We start from the raw sequence: 22,819 nt of genomic DNA, 5'->3' as shown, positions 1-22,819 counted from the left end.
TCATACTGTAGCTACTAGAGGGCAGCCTCATATCGTAGCTACTAGAGGCCAGACTCATACTGTAACTACTAGAGGCCAGACTCATACTGTAGCTACTAGAGGGCAACCTCATACTGTAGCTATTAGAGGGCAGGCTCATACTGTAGCTACTAGAGGCCAGACTCATACTGTAGCTACTAGAGGCCAGACTCATACTGTAGCTACTAGAGGCCAGGCTCATACTGTAGCTACTAGAGACCAGGCTCATACTGTAGCTACTAGAGGCCAGGCTCATACTGTAGCTACTAGAGGCCAGGCTCATACTGTAGCTACTAGAGGCCAGTTTCATACTGTAGCTACTAGAGGCCAGCTCATACTGTAGCTATTAGAGTCCAGACTCATACTGTAGCTACTAGAGGCCAGACTCATACTGTAGCTACTAGAGACCAGGCTCATACTGTAGCTACTAGAGGCCAGGCTCATACTGTAGCTACTAGAGGCCAGGCTCATACTGTAGCTACTAGAGGCCAGTTTCATACTGTAGCTACTAGAGGCCAGCTCATACTGTAGCTATTAGAGTCCAGACTCAAACTGTAGCTACTAGAGGCCAGACTCATACTGTAGCTACTAGAGGCCAGGATCATACTGTAGCTACTAGAGGCCAGTTTCATACTGTAGCTACTAGAGGCCAGCTCATACTGTAGCTATTAGAGTCCAGACTCATACTGTAGCTACTAGAGGCCAGACTCATACTGTAGCTACTAGAGTCCAGTCACATAATGTAGCTACTAGAGGCCAGGCTCATACTGTAGCTACTAGAGGCCAGGATCATACTGTAGCTACTAGAGGCCAGGCCCATACTGTAGCTGCTAAAGCATAGGCTCATACTGTAGCTACTATAGGCCAGGCTCATACTGTAGTTACTAGAGGCCAGACTCATACTGTAGTTACTAGAGGCCAGTATCATACTGTAGCTACTAGAGGCCAGCTCATACTGTAGCTATTAGAGTTCAGACTCATACTGTAGCTACTAGAGGCCAGACTCATACTGTAGCTACTAGAGTCCAGTCACATACTGTAGCTACTAGAGGCCAGGCTCATACTGTAGCTACTAGAGGAAAGCTCATACTGTAACTACTAGAGGCCAGGCTCATACTGTAGCTACTTGAGGCCAGGCTCATACTGTAGCTATTAGAGGCCAGACTCATACTGTAGCTACTATAGGCCAGGCTCATACTGTAGCTACTAGAGTCCAGGGTCATACTGTAGCTACTAGAGGCCATGCCCATACTCTAGCTACTAAAGACAAGGCTCATTCTGTAACTACTAGAGGCCAGGCTCATACTGTAGCTACTAGAGGCCAGGATCATACTGTAGCTACTATAGGCCAGGCTCATACTGTAGCTACTAGAGGGCAACCTCATACTGTAGCTATTAGAGGGCAGGCTCATACTGTAGCTACTAGAGGCCAGACTCATACTGTAGCTACTAGAGGGCAGCCTCATATCGTAGCTACTAGAGGCCAGACTCATACTGTAACTACTAGAGGCCAGACTCATACTGTAGCTACTAGAGGGCAACCTCATACTGTAGCTATTAGAGGGCAGGCTCATACTGTAGCTACTAGAGGCCAGACTCATACTGTAGCTACTAGAGGCCAGACTCATACTGTAGCTACTAGAGGCCAGGCTCATACTGTAGCTACTAGAGACCAGGCTCATACTGTAGCTACTAGAGGCCAGGCTCATACTGTAGCTACTAGAGGCCAGGCTCATACTGTAGCTACTACAGGCCAGGCTCATACTATAGCTACTAGAGGCCAGGATCATACAGTATCTACTAGAGGCCAGGATCATACTGTAACTACTAGAGGCCAGGCTCATACTGTAGCTACTAGAGGACAGGCTCATACTGTAGCTACTAGAGGCCAGGATCATACTGTAGCTACTAGAGACCAGGCCCATACTGTAGCTACTAGAGGCCAGCTCATACTGTAGCTATTAGAGTCCAGACTCATACTGTAGCTACTAGAGGCCAGACACATACTGTAGCAACTAGAGGCCAGGCTCATACTGTAGCTACTAGAGGAAAGCTCATACTGTAGCTACTAGAGGCCAGGCTCATACTGTAGCTATTAGAGTTCAGACTCATACTGTAGCTACTAGAGGCCAGACTCATACTGTAGCTACTAGAGTCCAGTCACATACTGTAGCTACTAGAGGCCAGGCTCATACTGTAGCTACTAGAGGAAAGCTCATACTGTAGCTACTAGAGGCCAGGCTCATACTGTAGCTACTAGAGGCCAGGCTCATACTGTAGCTACTAGAGGCCAGGATCATACTGTAGCTACTATAGGCCAGGCTCATACTGTAGCTACTAGAGACCAGGGTCATACTGTAGCTACTAGAGACCAGGCCCATACTGTAGCTACTAAAGACAAGGCTCATTCTGTAACTACTAGAGGCCAGGCTCATACTGTAGCTACTAGAGGCCAGGATCATACTGTAGCTACTATAGGCCAGGCTCATACTGTAGCTACTAGAGGCCAGGGTCATACTGTAGCTACTAGAGACCAGGCCCATACTGTAGCTACTAAAGACAAGGCTCATTCTGTAACTACTAGAGGCCAGGCTCATACTGTAGCTACTAGAGGCCAGGCTCATACTGTAGCTACTAGAGGCCAGGGTCATACTGTAGCTACTAGAGACCAGGCCCATACTGTAGCTACTAAAGACAAGGCTCATTCTGTAACTACTAGAGGCCAGGCTCATACTGTAGCTACTAGAGGCCAGGCTCATACTGTAGCTACTATAGGCCAGGCTCATACTGTAGCTACTAGAGGCCATGCTCATACTCTAGCTACTAGAGGCCTCTACGTAGAGAAAAAGAGAGATGCCAGCACAGACATATATACTTTTTTCTAAGAGAACGTAAGAGGAAAAGAGACAGAGAGAGAAGCAGCAAGGAGTCTTCATATTTTGCAGGTTTTCCTACTTACAAAGCATGTAGAGGTCTGTAATTTTTTATCATAGGTACACATCAACTGTGAGAGACGGAATCTAAAACAAAAATCCAGAAAATCACATTGTATGATTTTTATGTAATTAATTTGCATTGTATTGCATGACATAAGTATTTGATACATCAGAAAAGCAGAACTTAATATTTGGTACAGAAACCTTTATTTGCAATTACAGAGATCATACGTTTCCTGTAGTTCTTGACCAGGTTTGCACACACTGCAGCAGTGATTTTGGCCCACTCCTCTATACAGACCTTCTCCAGATCCTTCAGGTTTCGGGGCTGTCGCTGGGCAATACGGACTTTCAGCTCCCTCCAAAGATTTTCTATTGGGTTCAGGTTTGGAGACTGGCTAGGCCACTCCAGGACCTTGAGATGCTTCTTACGGAGCCACTCCTTAGTTGCCCTGGCTGTGTGTTTCGGGTCGTTGACATGCTGGAAGACCCAGCCACGACCCATCTTCAATGCTCTTACTGAGGGAAGGAGGTTGTTGGCCAAGATCTCGCGATACATGGCCCCATCCATCCTTCCCTCAATATGGTGCAGTCGTCCTGTCCCCTTTGCAGAAAAGCATCCCCAAAGAATGATGTTTCCACCTCCATGCTTCACGGTTGGGATGGTGTTCTTGGGGTTGTACACATCCTTCTTCTTCCTCCAAACACGGCGAGTGGAGTTTAGACCAAAAAGCTCTATTTTTGTCTCATCAGACCACATGACCTTCTCCCATTCCTCCTCTGGATCATCCAGATGGTCATTGGCAAACTTCAGACGGGCCTGGACATGCGCTGGCTTGAGCAGGGGGACCTTGCGTGCGCTGCAGGATTTTAATCCATGACGGCAAACTAATGGTTTTCTTTGAGACTGTGGTCCCAGCTCTCTTCAGGTCATTGACCAGGTCCTGCCGTGTAGTTCTGGGCTGATCCCTCACCTTCCTCATGATCATTGATGCCCCACGAGGTGAGATCTTGCATGGAGCCCCAGACCGAGGGTGATAGACCGTCATCTTGAACTTCTTCAATTTTCTAATAATTGCGCCAACAGTTTTTGCCTTCTTTCCAAGCTGCTTGCCTATTGTCCTGTAGCCCATCCCAGCCTTGTGCAGGTATACAATTTTATCCCTGATGTCCTTACACAGCTCTCTAGTCTTGGCCATTGTGGAGAGGTTGGAGTCTGTTTGATGGAGTGTGTGGACAGGTGTCTTTTATACAGGTAACGAGTTCAAACAGGTGCAGATAATACAGGTAATGAGTTGAGAAAAGGAGGGGTTCTTAAAGAAAAACTAACAGGTCTGTGAGAGCCGGAATTCTTACTGGTTGGTAGGTGATCAAATACTTATGTCATGCAATAAAATGCAAATGAATTACTTAAAAATCACACAATGTGATTTTCTGGATTTTTGTTTTAGATTCCATCTCTCACAGTTGAAGTGTACCTATGATAAAAATTACAGACCTCCACATGCTTTGTAGGTGGGAAACCCTGCAAAATCGTCAGTGTATCAAATACTTGTTCTCCCCACTGTAGGTATAGATAGTAGGCTACACTGCATAATGAAACAACGTAAGCTAGTGTTTTGAAGGTGTGCTGACTATTATTTGGCATTAATAGACTGGTTTTACACACAACTTCCTATCCAAGCTGGAAGAGAGCATGAGGACGGCTCATGTCATGCAGGTTCAGGTAGACTATACAGGACAATTGTATTATTATTTTAAAATCAATTGGTTTCTTATTAGTATTCAGTTGTATCGAACATGTATTTCATAATCTGTTTGAATTTCCAACTTGAATTACTGAACAAATAATGACATTATCGCTGCCAGACAGCAGCCTAAATGGCAGCCTTGTGACACCGTGTATAGCTTTGTGAAATGTTTGACTCAACATGAGAAAATTACAATCAATTAGGCCTAATAAACATTTATCCATTAGCTAAAGCAAAGTTATAGGCTACATGCCCGGGCACCACAGAAAGCCTATAATCGATTCACATCAACCTGTTGCAATTTCAGCACCCGAGAGCAGAAATCGGTAGTCTATACTTTTTGAGTGGCTGTTTGGCTGACGCATCCGTTTGTCTTTTTTTTAAGAGGGGGGGGGGGGGGTTGCGACCTTGCGGGGGGTCCAGAGAAGCTGCATTACGCCAGCGCCAATTAGCTTTGGTCAAACAGAATCAATAGGCACAGGTGTTATGCGGAGGATTGTGCATTTTATACCATTCAAGCTTTTGCAAGTTATTCAAGTTATCAACCAAAATAAAATGTGTTCAAGGCGTGCAGTGTGAATGAGTTAGTACCATAAAGCATACATAACATGCAGAGGGAGGAATATCTAAACAACTTAAATAGAAGAGCCTATCCCAGCAGCCAAACTGGTTGTAATGACATCACTGACATCATTATGGTTTGTAAAATGACATTTTGTAAACATCTTTTTAGCAATCAGAAGAAAAAAAATCTGATTTTTTAAATTTGGCCCGCTGGGGATTTTTTAGCTTCCTCAGGGGAAATAGTTCCAAGTTAGAAAATAATCCACAGCCAAGTGAATCCATGCCTTTTCTTTATACTGAAACAGATTAAGAAATTAAATAAATAAAGACTGGCTTACCGGACTTCTCCTCTACAAGAATAACAGATGTAGGAGAGAGAGGGATATGGAGAGAGAAAGGGAAGATGGAGAGAGAAAGGGGAGATTGAGAGAGAAAGGGAAGATAGAGAGAGAAAGGGACGATAGAGAGAGAGGGAGATGCAGAGAGAAAGGGAAGATGGAGAGAGAGGGAGATGGAGAAAGAAAGAGAAGATGGAGAGAAAGGGAAGATGGAGAGAGAAAGGGAAGATGGAGAGAGAAAGGGAAGTTGGAGAGATAAAGGGAAGATGGAGAGAGAAAGGGAAGATGGAGAGAGAAAGGGAAGAGGGGGAGATGAAGAGGGGGAGGAAGTGAGAGGAGGAACAGATATTCAGATGTTTAGTACATTCCAGATCATATCACTGGATAGAATTAGCTGTAGCTGTCTCCAGTTTCAACAAAACGATTCATATAATACTTCATATAACACCCGAGAGAGCTAGCTTTCTTGGAGTAGCAGTTACGGCCGTGGCCCTTGGTTACAATGACCCAAGTTTAAGTTCAAGTTCAGTCAGGGACATTGCACTTTATCCTACTTCACTAGGTACAGGTCTAGGGTCAGCATTCCCTCCCCTTAATCCAAGGCTTAACAATTAGTGGGAAAATTGCTAAACTGACCCAAAATCACTGTCTAGGGACAACTTCACCCTACTGCGGTTACATACAGTTAGAACAGCAAGCACTCACCAAAGAGGGAGACAGAGCCAAACCTCCAACGGAAGCTTTCAGTTCATCCATGGAGGGGATGGCACACTTGGCAGTGTCGGAGGGCAACGGCTTGATCTTAATCTTGAACTTCCTGTTGTCGTCCTCATCCTCAGTGTCGCTGGAGGAGAAGTGCTGCTTGCCTTTGGGAGCTGGTGAACACTCATTAAGTAAGAAGATCTTTTACATACAGATGTAGGATATTAATTTGAGCCAGTTTGCTACAGCAGGAAAATAATCCTGCAGCAACAGGAAATGTGAATTATTATGTAGATTATAATTAATGGACATTTACATTTGTTGTAGGGGTTTGTACATTTTTCATCAGGACAAATCAAGTCTGACATTTTAAAGTGGAAATTACAAACTTTAGAAGCTTTTTTCAATCTTGAATACATTACAAGTTTGCATTTCCGGTGGAAATTTGTCCTCTGGTCTGGAGTCCAAATTTGAGATTTTTGGTTCCAACCGCTGTGTCTTTGTGAGACGTGGTGTGGGTGAACGGATGATCTTCGCATGTGTATTTCCCACCGTAAAGCATGGAGGAGGAGGTGTTATGGTGTGGGGGTGCTTTGCTGGTGACACTGTCTGTGATTTATTTAGAATTCAAGGCACACTTAACCAGCATGGCTACCACATCATTCTGCAGCAATACACCAGCCCATCTGGATGGGCTTAGTGGGACTATTATTTGTTTTTCAACAGGACAATGACCCAACACACCTCCAGGCTGTGTAAGAGATAATTGACCAAGAAGGAGAGTGATGGAGCACTGCATCAGATGACCTGGCCTCCACACTCCCTCAACTTCAACCAAATTGAGATGATTTGGGATGAGTCGAACCGCATAGTGAAGTAAAAGCAGCCAACAAATGCTCAGCATATGTGGGAACTCCTTCAAGACTGTTGGAAAAATATTCCAGGTGAAGATGGTTGAGAGAATGACAAGAGGGTGCAAAGCTGTCATCAAGGCAAAGGGTGGCTATTCGAAGAATCTCAAATATAAAATATATTTAGATTTGTTTAACACTTTTTTGGTTACTACATGATTCCATATGTGTTATTTCATAGTTTTGATGTCTTCACTATTATTCTACAATGTAGAAAATAAAAAAAATAAAGAAAGGTATTCTAAAACATTTGACCGGTAGTATATCTCACTGCTGAAAACTGGAATATCTCACTGAATATTACCCTGCCTCTTACCTCGTCATGAGGCTCAATTGCTGATTTGATCCTAGGCCAGTGACTAGGGGTTACACAAACCTACATGTTCAATTGAAACCAATGGTATTAAAAACGTTCTAGGCAGGATGCAACAGAGATAGTGAGGGGAAACACTCTTATGTGACGCTAGACTGTTTTCACTCTTTCGGTCCTGCAGGTCAGGTTCACTCACATGTAGAGCATAAAGATAGAGAGGGTGTCTGAGTAGGCCTATTTAACATAGAGATCCACTGGGCCAATATGTCGCTCAGCTAGCTAAACAGGTCAATAGCTTAGCAGTCAGTGTCCCAAGACTATTGCCTGTGTAACAGCTTAGCTTCCACCCCTGTCTGCCCTGAGTTGGGCGTGAACCAGGGACCCTCTGCACACATTAACACTCATCCCCAAAAGAAGCACAATAATGCTGAGCAGGACAACAGTATCTCTCTAGGTCTCAGGGCAGGACAACAGTATCTCTCTAGGTCTCAGGGCAGGACAACATTATCTCTCTAGGTCTCAGGGCAGGACAACAGTATCTCTCTAGGTCTCAGGGTAGGACAACAGTATCTCTCTAGGTCTCAAGGCAGGACAACAGAACCTCTCTAGGTCTCAGGGCAGGACAACAGTACCTCTCTAGGTCTCAGGGCAGGTGACGTCACTTGCACTATGCCTGCTACTAGCTCACTGCTAATTGGCTAGCCATTCCACATGGACTACATCTGATCATCTAAAAGGATATTTTCTCTCTCCTCTCCGGGTCTGAGACTGAAGCCATCAGCGTCCACATCTGGAGCGGCCTGTAACAGGAAGTAAATATGTAAGTGGTAAAATGACTGTTTGTGACATCGTGTAACAACAAATACATTCACTTCTCTCATGCTTGTGGGTAAAAAAATGCACACATAAAAACTGCAGTCCTGTGTTTTTATAGCTGGAGAGGTTTGAAGATGCTTGTTTGTTAAGACTCACACAAACTTAATGTACGATTCTGAAAAGAGACATCACGTTTTGATTCCAAATTCAATGTTACACGAGGATGATTGATTGCCATAATCAGGAAAGTTGTAGGGAGCAGAAGTGGAAGTGACGTCTGGTTGTGGGAAGTAAAGTTTAGAATGTGGTTTGTGGTTAGAATGTAGAATGTGGTTTGTGGTTAGAATGTAGAATGTGGTTTGTGGTTAAAATGTAGAATGTGGTTTGTGGTTAGAATGTAGAATGTGGTTTGGGGTTAGAATGTAGAATGTGGTTTGAGGTTAGAATGTAGAATGTGGTTTGTGTTTAGAATGTAGAAATTTGGTTTGGGGTTAGAATGTAGAATGTGGTTTGTGTTTAGAATGTAGAATGTGGTTTGGGGTTAGAATGTGGTTTGTGGTTAGAATGTAGAATGTGATTTGTGGTTAGAATGTAGAATGTGGTTTGGGGTTAGAATGTAGAATGTGGTTTGTGGTTAGAATGTAGAATGTGGTTTGTGGTTAGAATGTGGTTTGTGGTTAGAATGAAGAATGTGGTTTGTGGTTAGAATGAAGAATGTGGTTTGTGGTTAGAATGTAGAATGTGGTTTGGGGTTAGAATGTAGAATGTGGTTTGTGGTTAGAATGTAGAATGTGGTTTGGGGTTAGAATGTAGAATGTGGTTTGGGGTTAGAATGTAGAATGTGGTTTGTGGTTAGAATGTAGAATGTGGTTTGGGGTTAGAATGTAGAATGTGGTTTGGGGTTAGAATGTAGAATGTGGTTTGTGTTTAGAAAGTAGAATGTGGTTTGTGTTTAGAAAGTAGAATGTGGTTTGGGGTTAGAATGTAGAATGTGGTTTGGGGTAAGTGGTTTGGGGTCACGTCATTAGTTACGCCATTACTTATTAATCACTAGTCATTAGTTAGTCGTCACTGGTCACTAGTCATTAGTCACTATTCATTAGTTATTAGTCACTAGTCATTAGTCACTATTCATTAGATATTAGTCACTAGACATTAGTCACTATTCATTAGTTATTAGTCACTAGTCATTAGTCACTATTCATTAGATATTAGTCACTAGACATTAGTCACTATTCATTAGTTATTAGTCACGAGATATTAGTCACTATTCATTAGTTATTAGTCACGAGATATTAGTCACTATTCATTAGTTATTAGTCACTAAACATTAGTCACTATTCATTAGTTATTAGTCACTATTCATTAGTTATTAGTCACTATTCATTAGTTATTAGTCACTAAACATTAGTCACTAGTTACGTCATGACTTTGAGTTTTGACAACCAGGGCGGCACTTCCTCTTTTATCCCTATAGCTGTTTATTCCCTAACCCATTGTATTACTACTAATTACTGACACTATAGACGGATCACTTACTGCACTGTGCTGTATATATCTACTTACATATCGGTCCAAATCAATCTCCCCATAATAGCCATTTGGAGCCCCGTTGGTCTTTTTCTGTGATAATGGAACGTGTCAGTGAGAAACTCTCATACCATCAAGCATTTTATACAGTTGAAGTAGGAAGTTTACATACACTTAGGTTGGAGTCATTAAAACTTGTTTTTCAACCACTCTACAAATTTCTTGTAAACAAACTACAGTTTCGGCAAGTCGGTTAGGACATCTACTTTGTGCATGACACAAGTCATTTTTCCAACAATTGTTTACAGACAGAGTGAATTATAAGTGAAATAATCTATCACAATTCCAGGGGGTCAGAAGTTTACATACACTAAGTTGACTTTAAATAGCTTGGAAAATTCCAGAAAATTATGTAATGGCTTTAGAAGCTTCTGATAGGCTAATTGACATAATTTGAGTATCTAGTATCTATATCCACAGTATCTATATCCACAGTCAAATGAGTCCTATATCGACATAACCTGAAAGTCCGCTCAGCAAAGAAGAAGCCACTGCTCCAAAACCACCATAAAAAAGCCAGACTACGGTTTGCAACTGCACATGGGGACAAAGATCGTACTTTTGGAGAAATGTCCTCTGGTCTGATGAATCAAAAACAGAACTGTTTGGCCATAATGACCATCATTATGTTTGGAGGAAAAAGGGGGCGGCTTGCAAGCCGAAGAACACCATCCCAACCGTGAAGAACAGGGGTGGCAGCATCATGTTGTGGGGGTGCTTTTCTGCAGGAGGGACTGGTGCACTTCACAAAATAGATGGCAACATGAGGCAGGAAAATTATGTGGATATATTGAAGCAACATCTCAAGACATCAGTCAGGAAGTTAAAGCTTGGTCGTTAAAGAATGGGTCTTCCAAATGGACAATGACCCCAAGCATACTTCCAAAGTTGTGGCAAAATGGCTTAAGTACAATAAAGTCAAGGTATTGGAGTGGCCATCACAAACCCTGACCTCAATCCCATAGAAAATGTGTGGGCAGAACCGAAAAAGCGTGTGCGAGCAAGGAGGCCTACAAACCTGACTCAGTTACACCGGCTCTGTCAGGAGGAATGGGCCAAAATTCACCCAACTTATTGTGGGAAGCTTGTGGAAGGCTACCCAAAACATTTGAACCACGTTAAACAATTTAAAGGCAATGCTACCCAATACTAATTGAGTGTATGTAAACTTCTGACCCACCGGGAATGTGATGAAAGAAATAAAAGCTGAAAAAAAATCATTCTCTCTACTATTATTCTGACATTTCACATTCTTAAAATAAAGTGGTGATCCTAACTGACCAAAGACAGGGAATTTTTACTAGTATTAAATGTCAGGTATTGTGGAAAAACGGAGTTTAAATGTACTTGGCTGAGGTGTGTGTAAACTTCCGACTTCAACAGCACATCCACAGCTTGAATCAACAACAAAAACAGCTCTATTGACGAATGGGAAACATTCAACTACAGTGAAGTAAACAAACAAAGAAGGGGATAAGAGCATCAATGACATCACATGGATTATTTACCCCATCGTCTACCTTTCTCCTACTTACTCCATCTTTGTCAGGGGAGCCCCTGTACAGAGAGACGAGAGAGGAAAGAGAGAAGAGAGGGGGAGAGAGAGAAGAGGGGAGAGAGTATGAGAGGGGAGAGAGAGAAGAGAGGGGGAGAGAGAGACGAGAGAGGAAAGATCACAATCATCAGACTACTTAGAAAATATGGGCGATAAACTCAAAAATATGTTTTGAAGGACAGCTCAAATAGTTATCGAATAAAAATAAATGTACTTAATGTAGATGTCCTCTCTATTGATGTTCTACATAGAGCAACATACCAACTGCAGGTCTACGGACTTACAACCAAAGTGTCAACAAAGTAAATCCTGCTGTAGCTGCTGAATTCTGCAATGTTAAACTGTCTGCTGGGGATCACTCACGTTAAACTGTCTGCTGGAGATCACTCACGTTAAACTGTCTGCTGGAGATCACTCACGTTAAACTGTCTGCTGGAGATCACTCACCTTAAACTGTATGCTGGAGATCACTCACGTTAAACTGTCTGCTGGAGATCACTCACGTTAAACTGTCTGCTGGGGATCACTCACCTTAAACTGTCTGCTGGAGATCACTCACGTTAAACTGTCTGCTGGAGATCACTCACGTTAAACTGTCTACAGGAGATCACTCACGTTAAACTGTCTGCTGGAGATCACTTACGTTAAACTGTCTACTGGAGATCACTCACGTTAAACTCTACAGGAGATCACTCACGTTAAACTGTCTGCTGGAGATCACTTACGTTAAACTGTCTACTGGAGATCACTCACGTTAAACTGTCTACAGGAGATCACTCACGTGGAGTCTGTGTCCTTCTCTTTCTTTCGTAACCCAAAGGCCTTCCTGGTGCGTTTCTTCAGTCCTAAAAGAGAAGGAATGAAGGGTAGCAGGAGAGAAAGTGAGTTGGAGAGAGTAGGCTAATTAAGTGCTGTAAAACATTAGTTCAATTTGAGTTGATTTAACTAATGTTTTACAGTGGAGGGGGTGGGGGGTAAATTTGAGGCAGAATTATGCATTTTAGGGGACCAAAAGAATTGGGACAAATTCAGTATTACCAAACATTAAGAACACCTTCCTAATATTGAGTTGCATAAATGTATTATGTCATTTTGGAGTCACTTTTATTGTTAATAACAATAGAATATGTTTTTAAACACTTCTACATTAATGTGAATGTTACCATGATTACGGATAATCCTGAATGAACCGTGAATAATAATGATTGAGACACACAAATATCATACCCCCAGACATTCTAACCTCTCATCATTAAAATAACAGGGGATTCTATATTCTATTCTTAATGACAATAACAGGGGATTCTATATTCTATTCTTAATGACAATAACAGGGGATTCTATATTCTATTCTTAATGACAATAACAGGGGATTCTATATTCTATTCTTAATTACAATAACAGGGGATTCTATATTCTATTCTTAATGACAATAACAGGGGATTCTATATTCTATTCTTAATGACAATAACAGGGGATTCTATATTCTATTCTTAATGACAATAACAGGGGATTCTATATTCTATTCTTAATTACAATAACAGGGGCTTCTATATTCTATTCTTAATTACAATAACAGGGGCTTCTATATTCTATTCTTAATGACAATAACAGGGGATTCTATATTCTATTCTTAATGACAATAACAGGGGCTTCTATATTCTATTCTTAATGACAATAACAGGGGATTCTATATTCTATTCTTAATTACAATAACAGTGACTCCATAAGGACATAATACATTATTTACCATTTGCAATCAGACACAAGCTTGATATAGTCATTGTGTGCTATAAATATGGGACCAAATACCTCACTTTTTACTATTTTAAGTGAATTTGTTCCAATACTTTTGGTCCCCTAAAATTGAGGGGGACTATGTAGAAAAATTCTGTAATTTCTAAGCAGTTGATGACAATACCCTCAAATTAAAGCTGGCAGTCTGCACTTTAACATCATAGTCATAGTTTCATTTCCAATGCAAAGTGCTGGAGTACAGAGCCAGAACAACAACAAAATGTGTCACTGATCCAATACTTTTGGAGCTCATTCTATAAGTGAATTTGTCCAAATACTTATGACTTCTTTAAATTTGGGGACTAGATACATAAAGTGCTTTCATTTGTAAACGGTAAAACAGATATGTATGAAAATACCCTCAAATGAAAGGTTACATTCTGGATTGTCGCCTCATATGAAACATTTGATTTCAAATCCAAAATGGTGGAGTATAGAGCCGTTATTTACAATTTTAGCATCACTGTCCAAATACATTCGGAAGGGAGTGTTGTACAACAAACCATGTCAGACGTAATCATTACAAAGTTGCATAAAATTAATTACTAAGGAGGAAGATTAAATTATTTCACATTTATTTAACCAGGTAGGCCTTGACCTGGCCAAGATAAAGCAAAGCAGTGAGACACAAACAACAACACAGATTGGCATATGGAATAAACAAAAGTACAGTTAATAACACAATAGAAAAGTCTATATACAGTGTGTTCAAATGAAGTAAGATTAGGGAGGTAAGGCAATAAATAGGCCGTAGTGGCAAAGTAATTACAATTTAGCAATTAAACACTGGAGTGATAGATGTGCAGAAAATGAATGTGCAAGTAGAGATACTGGGGTGCAAAGGAAAAAAATAACAATAATATGGGGATGAGATAGTTGGATGGGCTATTTACAGATGGGATATGTACAAGTGCAGTGATTTTTGCAATTCGATCCAGTCATTGGCAGCAGAGAACTGGAAGGAAAGGCGGTCAAAGGGGGAATTGGCTTTGGGGGTGACCACCATATACCTGCTGGAGCGCGTACTATGGGTAGGTGCTGCTATGGTGACCAGTGAACTGAGATATGGCGGGGCTTTACCTAGCAAACTTATAGATGACCTGGAGCCAGTGGGTTTGGTGACGAATATGAAGCGAGGGCCAGCCAACGAGAGCATACAGGTCGCAGTGGTGGGTAGTATATGGGGCTTTGGTGACAAAACGGATGGCACTGTGATAGACTGCATCCAATTTGCTGAGTAGAGTGTTGGAGGCTATTTTGTAAATGACATCGCCGAAGTCGAGGATCGGTAGGATGGTCAGATTTACGAGGGTATGTTTGGCAGCATGAGTGAAGGATGCTTTGTTGCGAAATAGGAAGCTGATTCTAGGAAGCCGAAATAGGAAGCCAATTTTAATTTTGGATTGGAGATGCTCAATAATGTGAGTCTGGAAGGAGAGTTTACAGTCTAACCAGACACCTTGTTATTTGTAATTGTCCACATATTCAAAGTCAGAACCGTCCAGAGTAGTGATGTTAGACAGCCGGACAGGTACAGGCAGCGATCGGTTGAAGGGCATGCATTTAGTTTTAATTGCATTTAAGAGCAGTTGGAGGCCACGGAACGAGAGTTGTATGGCATTGAAGCTTGTCTGGAGGTTAGTTAATCAAAGAAGGGCCAGAAGTATACAGAATGGTGTTGTCTGCGTAGAGGTGGATCAGAGAATCACCAGCAGCAAGAGCAACATCATTGATGTATTAAGAGAAAAGAGTCGGCCCAAGAATTGAACCCTGTGGCACCCCCATAGAGACTGCCAGAGGTCCGAACAACAGGCCCTCTGATTTGACACACTGAACTCTGTCTGAGAAGTAGTTGGTGAACCAGGAGAGGCAGTCATTTGAGAGAAACCAAGGCTGTTGAGTCTGCCAATAAGAATGTGGTGATTGACAGAGTCGAAAGCCTTGGCCAGGTCGATGAATACGGCTGCACAGTATTGTCTTTTATCGATGGCGGTTATGATATCGTTTAGGACCTTGAGCGTGGCTGCGGTGTACCCATGACCAGCTCGGAAACCAGATTGCATAGCGGAGAAGGTACGGTGGGATTCGAAATGGTCAGTGATCTGTTTGTTAACTTGGCTTTCGAAGACCTTAGAAAGGCAGGGTATGATAGATATAGGTCTGTAACAGTTTGGATCTAGAGTGTCTCCCCCTTTGAAGAGGGGGATGACCATGGCAGCTTTCCAATCTTTGGGGATCTCAGACGATACGAGAGGTTGAACAGGCTAGTAATAGGGGTTGCAACCATTTTGGCAGACAATTTTAGAAAGAGAGGGTCCCGATTGTCTAGCCCGGCTGAAATTCTCAATTATGGTGGATTTATCGGTGGTGACAGTGTTTCCTAGCCTCAGAGCAGTGGGCAGCTGGGAGGTGGTGCTCTTATTCTCCATGGACTTTACAGTGTCCCAGAACTTTATGAAGTTTGTGTTACATGATGCAAATTTCTGTTTGAAAAAGCTAGCCTTTGCTTTCCTAACTGCCTGTGTATATTGGTTACTAACCTCCCTGAAAAGTTGCATAACGCGGGGGCTATTCAACGCTAATGCAGAACACCACAGGATGTTTTTGTGCTGGTCAAGGGCAGTCAGGTCTGGAGTGAACCAAAGGCTATATCTGTTCCTGGTTCTACATTTTTTGAATGGGGCATGCTTATTTAAGATGGTGAGGAAAGCACTTTTAAAGAATAACCAGGCATCCTCTACTGACGGAATGAGGTCAATGTCCTTCCAGGTCGATTAGAAAGGCCTGCTCGCTGAAGTGTTTTCGGGGGCGTTTGACAGTGATGAGGGGTGGTCGTTTGACCACAGACCCATTACGGATGCAGGCAATGAGGCAGTGATCGCTGATATCCTGGTTGAAGACAGCAGAGGTGTATTTAGAGGGCAGGTTGGTCAGGATGATGTATATGAGGGTGCGGGACACAGGAACACAATCACCACATTTGTACAACCAAAGACAAAATGGAAAGGCCAGTAGTGATCAATGGAAACACCCCATAGAGGCAGTGCTGTGGGGGAATCTAGCTGTTCTGTGCCAAAACTGAGGCCAAGCCCCCTCCAGGGTTGGCAGTTGGCATCATACAGTGTTGTAATCAAAGTGACTGGAAAAACCAACACCCTGAAACAGTTTAATGTGTAGACACAGCCACAGCCCAGAGCTCAGGGCATATGTCCCACAGAGGGCACCCATGTTGGGTACAATCCTGTTTGAGGTGTCTTTGGAGCAGAGGTAGACAAAACTAGTACTGGGGACCCATAGGGTGGGCTGGGGACCCATAGGTTGGGCTGGGGACCCATAGGGTGGGCTGGGGACCTATAGGGTGGGCTGGGGACCCATAGGTTGGGCTGGGGACCCATAGGTTGGGCTGGGGACCTATGGGGTGGGCTGGGGACCCATAGGGTGGGCTGGGGACCCATTGGGCGTGTGTGGGTGTGCAGTCTGTTATTCCAGCCCAGTAATACTGTGAAAGAGACCTTTCACTGTGGTCACTCTCCAGGATATTTTTCTCTTGCCTCCAGTGTCCATGCTCTACCCTCTTGATTACAGTGGATGTGAGACTATTTATGGCATGCATGCCCAATGCAGACATGTGATGGGATTAGTATTGGCCTCGTGGGCATGTTCAATGCACTTGTACATGTGGCCTGTCATTTCTCTACTAAAACAGGATTAGCAAATCCTCCCACATTGTTTACATTTGGTTGAGATGTTTTCTCCATTTGAAATGACACTATTAGAAATAGGAAAATCACTAATACGTCTGGGATAACTTGTGTGTGTGGGAATCATTTGCTAATAACTTGAAAGAAAACAACAAGCTGATACTGGATCAGTGTGAGGGTTTTTATCTTTTCATTAGACAATTAATGACACTAAACATGTTGAAGGATACCAGATGTCCTTCTACAGATACACTACAGTACTTTACATGCCATCATGAAATGTATTAGTACAAGCTCTACCGTAGCAGACTAAACTCCACTTTCATCATAACCTTCCTTCACCATGGAGTGGAGTGGAGTTTGGTTCGTTAGCCCTACCCCTTGTAATGAAGGTAGGCCTTATTAAGGATGACACGCCCAGGAGACAGATAGCATTAGCAAATATCACTATCATGAGGCTGTGCAGAAAGGAGTTTATGGTTATTGTCACGCCCTGGTCTTAGTATTTTGTGTTTTCTTTATTAATTTGGTCAGGCCAGGGTGTGACATGGGTTTATTATGTGGTGTGTTTTGTTTTGGGGTTTTTCGTAGGTTTTGGGATTGTGGCTTAGTGGGGTTTTCTAGCATAGTCTATGGCTGTCTGGAGTGGTTCTCAATCAGAGGCAGGTGTTTATCATTGTCTCTGATTGTGAACCATATTTAGGCAGCCATATTCTTTGAGTGTTTCGTGGGTGATTGTTACTGTCTCTGTGTTAGTTTGCACCAGTTTAGGCTGTTTCGGTTTTCACGGTATGTTTATTGTTTTTGTATTGATCGTGTTTCATCTTCATTAAAGATGTATCTAAATAACCACGCTGCATTTTGGTCCGACTCTCCTTCACCGAAAGAAAACCGTAGCAGTTATTTTGATTTCATTTCTAAAATACATGTTGCTTGAAAGTTCTGAATTGGCCCGTGTGGCTCAGTTGGTAGAGCGCGGTACGTGCAACGCCAGGGTTGTGGGTTCGATTCCCGACCAGTATGAAAGGTAAAAAAGCACTCTGAATTAGAGCGTCTGCTAAATGACAAAAATGTCAGTGTATCATCCTGCTGTAATTAATATGCATTTCAACATGTCAACGCTAGCATTTGTATTATAGCTTTACTAGATATAAACAAACCACTAGCTAGATCTTGTACTGTGAGGTTCATAATGCATTCCTAGCACAAGCTGGAGGTTCATTAAAACGACAGTATGTTTCTTCATTGAAACTAAGTGGGCAATACACCTGGGTAAAATATAATTGCCTTTTGGAGGAAACAGTAGAAGAGCTAGGAGAGACAGATTGGTGAGGGAGGAGAAAGGTTAATGGCAGGGTAATTACTGCTGCTAACTTTTCATGTAAACAATGTGACCGTCAAACACTGGATTCGTATGGCAGTTCGTTTAGTTATATGGTTGGTTGTTGTGATAAAAATGTATCTATCTAGCTGGTGAACAAGGTAAGCTGATATTTCTCCACCTTCACATCACGCTAGCTCTGTGGTTATTTGATGTGCTAGCCAAATGTAGCAACACAACCAGAGCAAATGGATAATAAACAGGAAATAAACGTTGTCTGATGATTTTGTTTTGTGGATCTGGTAGCAACAAGGCAATGTGTGTATGTAACTTGTTTGTTACGTTTCTTTGGTTGGATCAAGAAATAGGAACTTGTCATGTTTTGTGCTAGCTAGCCAACTAACTAGCTATGTAGTAATAATGGTGCGCTGCAGCCCCGGATGTTTACTGGGGAACCTCTTGGGGTGAATTTTATCTCAATAGCCTCCCATGGCTTTGTCTCTTTTCCTTCATTTGCACTGATGTGAAACAGCTGGACAGTGACAAATGCAGAGGGAACTTATTGGGGATGAACCTACTTTAGACTATTGAGATGCACCCAGTTTTTCACTTTCCCTCTCCAATCCACTCTTTAATGGACGACTTACCCCCCAGTCTACTAGGGGTAGTATCTCACAGCCATGAGTCCTCCCTCAGTCTACTAGGGGTAGTATCTCACAGCCATGAGTCCTCCCTCTGTCTACTAGGGGTAGTATCTCACAGCCATGAGTCCTCCCTCTGTCTACTAGGGGTAGTATCTCACAGCCATGAGCCCTCCCTCTGTCTACTAGGGGTAGTATCTCACAGCCATGAGTCTACTAGGGGTAGTATCTCACAGCCCTCCCTCTGTCTACTAGGGGTAGTATCTCACAGCCATGAGTCCTCCCTCTGTCTACTAGGGGTAGTATCTCACAGCCATGAGCCCTCCCTCTGTCTACTAGGGGTAGTATCTCACAGCCATGAGTCCTCCCTCTGTCTACTAGGGGTAGTATCTCACAGCCATGAGCCCTCCCTCTGTCTACTAGGGGTAGTATCTCACAGCCATGAGCCCTCTACCTCACAGCCATGAGCCCTCTCTCTGTCTACTAGGGGTAGTATCTCACAGCCATGAGTCCTCCCTCTGTCTACTAGGGGTAGTATCTACTAGGGGTAGTATCTCACAGCCATGACTAGGGGTAGTATCTCACAGCCATGAGCCCTCCCTCTGTCTACTAGGGGGTAGTATCTCACAGCCATGAGCCCTCCCTCTAGGGGTAGTATCTCTAGTATCTCACACTAGGGGGTATCTCACAGCCATGAGTAGTATCTCACAGCCATGAGCCCTCCCTCAGTCTACTAGGGGTAGTATCTCACAGCCATGAGCCCTCCCTCTGTCTACTAGGGGTAGTATCTCACAGCCATGAGCTAGGGGTAGTATCTCACAGCCATGAGCCCTCCCTCTGTCTACTAGGGGTAGTATCTCACAGCCATGAGCCCTCCCTCTGTCTCAGTCTACTAGGGGTAGTATCTCACAGCCATGAGCCCTCCCTCAGTCTACTAGGGATAGTATCTCACAGCCAGTCTACTAGGGGTAGTATCTCACAGCCATGAGCCCTCCCTCTGTCTACTAGGGGTAGTATCTCACAGCCATGAGCCCTCCCTCAGTCTACTAGGGGTAGTATCTCACAGCCATGAGCCCCCTCTGTCTACTAGGGGTAGTATCTCACAGCCATGAGCCCTCCCTCAGTCTACTAGGGGTAGTATCTCACAGCCATGAGCCCTCCCTCAGTCTACTAGGGGTAGTATCTCACAGCCATGAGCCTACTAGGGGTAGTATCTCACAGCCATGAGCCCTCCCTCAGTCTACTAGGGGTAGTATCTCAGCCATGAGCCCTCCCTCTGTCTACTAGGGGTAGTATCTCACAGCCATGAGCCCTCCCTCTGTCTACTAGGGGTAGTATCTCAGCCATATGAGCCCTCCCTCTGTCTACTAGGGGTAGTATCTCACAGCCATATGAGCCCTCCCTCTGTCTACTAGGGGTAGTATCTCACAGCCATGAGCCCTCCCTCTGTCTACTAGGGGTAGTATCTCACAGCCATCTCTATTTCTGTCCATTGTGCCTAAGACCTGCACCTTGCACATGGGCACCGAGGCTTACGCTACCATAGCTCTCATTGATGAATGGCGAGAAAGCCTGAAATCTAAATTGTATTAGAGCCTAGGAGCTGCCAGCTTGACATGCAAGTCTACAAATGGTTCAGTCGTCACTGACATGTCATGTTATCGATGGTATGCTTCACAAATAATCTTTGTCAATTAAGCCTTTTACACTCCTTGGCCATTCATTCAGCAGGCCTAAGCAACCTGCACGTAAGCCATGTTAGACCATGTATGTGTTTTGTTAGCAAGCCTACCATGTTGACATTATATCTGATCTGAAAGGGATGTATTAGTATTAGTTGATGGTGAATGAATGCAACTCTATTGTTCAATATCTATGATTTATTATTATTACCATGATGGTTTGGGTTATAGAAATTTAACAAATGGAGAATAGACCAACCAATGTCACAATGAAAACACTAATTAAAATGGTTTAGGGGCTTCCCAAGTGGTGCAGTGGTCTAAGGCACTGCATCGCAGTTGCTAGCTGTGCCACTAGAGATCCTGGTTCGAGTCCAGGCTCTGTTGCAGCCGGCTGCGACCGGGAAACCCATGGGGCGGTGCACAATTGACCCAGCGTCGTCCGGGTAAGGGGAGGGTTTGGCCAGCAGGGATGTCCTTGTCCCATCACGCTCTGGTGACTCCTGTGGTGGGCCGGGCGCAGTGCATGCTGACACGGTCGCCAGTTGTACGTTGTTTTTTAACCCGGAAGCCAGCCATTGGTTAAGAGGGCATTGTGTCAAGAAGCAGTGCGGCTCTCCCGAGTTCGTACTGGAGTTGCAGCGATGAGACAAGACTGTAACTACCAATTCAATACCATGAATTTCGGGAGAATAAATGAATAAATAAAAATGGTTTGATAATGTCCTCTTGATATGATGGGTAGGATCATCGGTGAATGGGTAACTGATTCACACATTCTGAAATACACTAGAGCTCACAGAATGCATTATTTCAGCCAACACATTAGAATAGAACAGAAAACACTAGAGCTCACAGAATGCATTATTTCAGCCAACACATTAGAATAGAACAGAAAACACTAGAGCTCACAGAATGCATTATTTCAGCCAACACATTAGACTAGAACAGAATACACTAGAGCTCACAGAATTCCAGAACATTTAGTATTGAGACACAACAATGGGCATAACCTTGAGACACGACTATTGAGTACACACACAACCATCACCAGACACACAACACACACACAAAAGAAACCCTGCCAAGACGGACAGCTGTGAAGTGAACATCTATCCTCCCCTTACAAATACCCCCCCCCCCCCCCACACACACACACACATGATAACCACCCCACATGCTAGCCTAAGCAACAAACACACAGATGTGCCAGATAGCTTATTACAAAGCACTAGCACCCAACATACCGCCTTGATACCCACAAAAGCGTATTACCAAGCACTAGCACCCAACATACTGCCTTTCAGAAGGACATAAGAGGGTAGGAGAAGAGAGGGAGGATGTAGAGGATAAAAAGGAGGATAAGAGGAGGGGATGGGGTGAGGGTACAAATAATTACCTTGTATCATAGCTGCAGATGTTCATTCCTCTGTCCCCCACCAAGGATGGAGGGAGACCGGCGACAGATGGATAGCGAGACAGACGGACGGATGTAGAAATCCGAGATATTCCAAGTGGCTAAAGGATGCTGGGATTGGGCATTGCTAATTCCCGAACGGCTCCCCAGTGAAGCAGACTGTCGTTTCTCCCTACAGGGGGTGGGGGAGGTATCCAAGCAGGCTGACAGGCAGGGGGAAGTGGAAGAGACAGAAACCCAGGGAAGGTGCAGTTAATCGGGTGAAGGGCCCTGCGCGTTAGGCTCCGGTCGCCCCAACAGCACAGACACACGGCATCAGAAGTGGATGCTGAGAAGGAAAGGCAAAGGAGAAAAAAACTGAGAGCGAGAGAGAGAGGCAGACTTGCTTTGGCAATGTAAACATATGTTTTCCATGCCAATACAGCCCGTTGAATAGAGAGAGAGAGGGAGAGAGAGAGAGAGCGCGCAAGGGAGGAGGGAGTCGGAAGCTTGCTGATGTCACACCTGAGCAGAGCCAATCCCGGCACTCCAGTAATCATCTGCTTTGTCCTATCGCTTCTGTACCCTGATGCCTTAGTCTTACCAAATAAAGTACAGTATGAAGGTAGGCTAAAACTGCTTCTCCAATAGAAATCCCCGATCACACTTCTGGCGATGTCATGGCGACTTTGGCTTGCTAAGCTCATGCTTATAAATACGTCATCGGGTCTAACAGTCGTCTGGCGCCGACCTGCGCATGTGCAGAAAGGCACTCCTTCGATATTAA

General features: G+C 43.6%; 1 protein-coding gene across 1 annotated transcript in view; it reads right to left on the bottom strand.

The window, feature by feature from the left end:
• LOC139376780 (SH3-containing GRB2-like protein 3-interacting protein 1) overlaps positions 1 to 22,502 on the bottom strand; it is a 55,606-nt gene extending 33,104 nt beyond the window's left edge. The window contains exons 1-7 of the mRNA XM_071119707.1: positions 22,036 to 22,502; positions 12,276 to 12,339; positions 11,475 to 11,496; positions 9,916 to 9,972; positions 8,276 to 8,333; positions 6,313 to 6,485; positions 5,608 to 5,619 (exon numbers count right to left, since the gene is read on the bottom strand). Of these exons, the coding sequence (XP_070975808.1) occupies positions 5,608 to 5,619; positions 6,313 to 6,485; positions 8,276 to 8,333; positions 9,916 to 9,972; positions 11,475 to 11,496; positions 12,276 to 12,339; positions 22,036 to 22,045 (396 nt within the window). The 5' untranslated portion in view covers positions 22,046 to 22,502. The remainder of the gene's footprint in view (positions 1 to 5,607; positions 5,620 to 6,312; positions 6,486 to 8,275; positions 8,334 to 9,915; positions 9,973 to 11,474; positions 11,497 to 12,275; positions 12,340 to 22,035) is intronic.
• Positions 22,503 to 22,819: the final 317 nt, after the last annotated feature.

Source organism: Oncorhynchus clarkii, chromosome 20, assembly GCF_045791955.1.
Source record: "Oncorhynchus clarkii lewisi isolate Uvic-CL-2024 chromosome 20, UVic_Ocla_1.0, whole genome shotgun sequence".
NCBI classification, from domain to species: domain Eukaryota; kingdom Metazoa; phylum Chordata; class Actinopteri; order Salmoniformes; family Salmonidae; genus Oncorhynchus; species Oncorhynchus clarkii.
The sequence above is the reverse complement of the archived record's forward strand: the minus strand, read 5'-3'. Positions and strand labels throughout refer to the sequence as shown.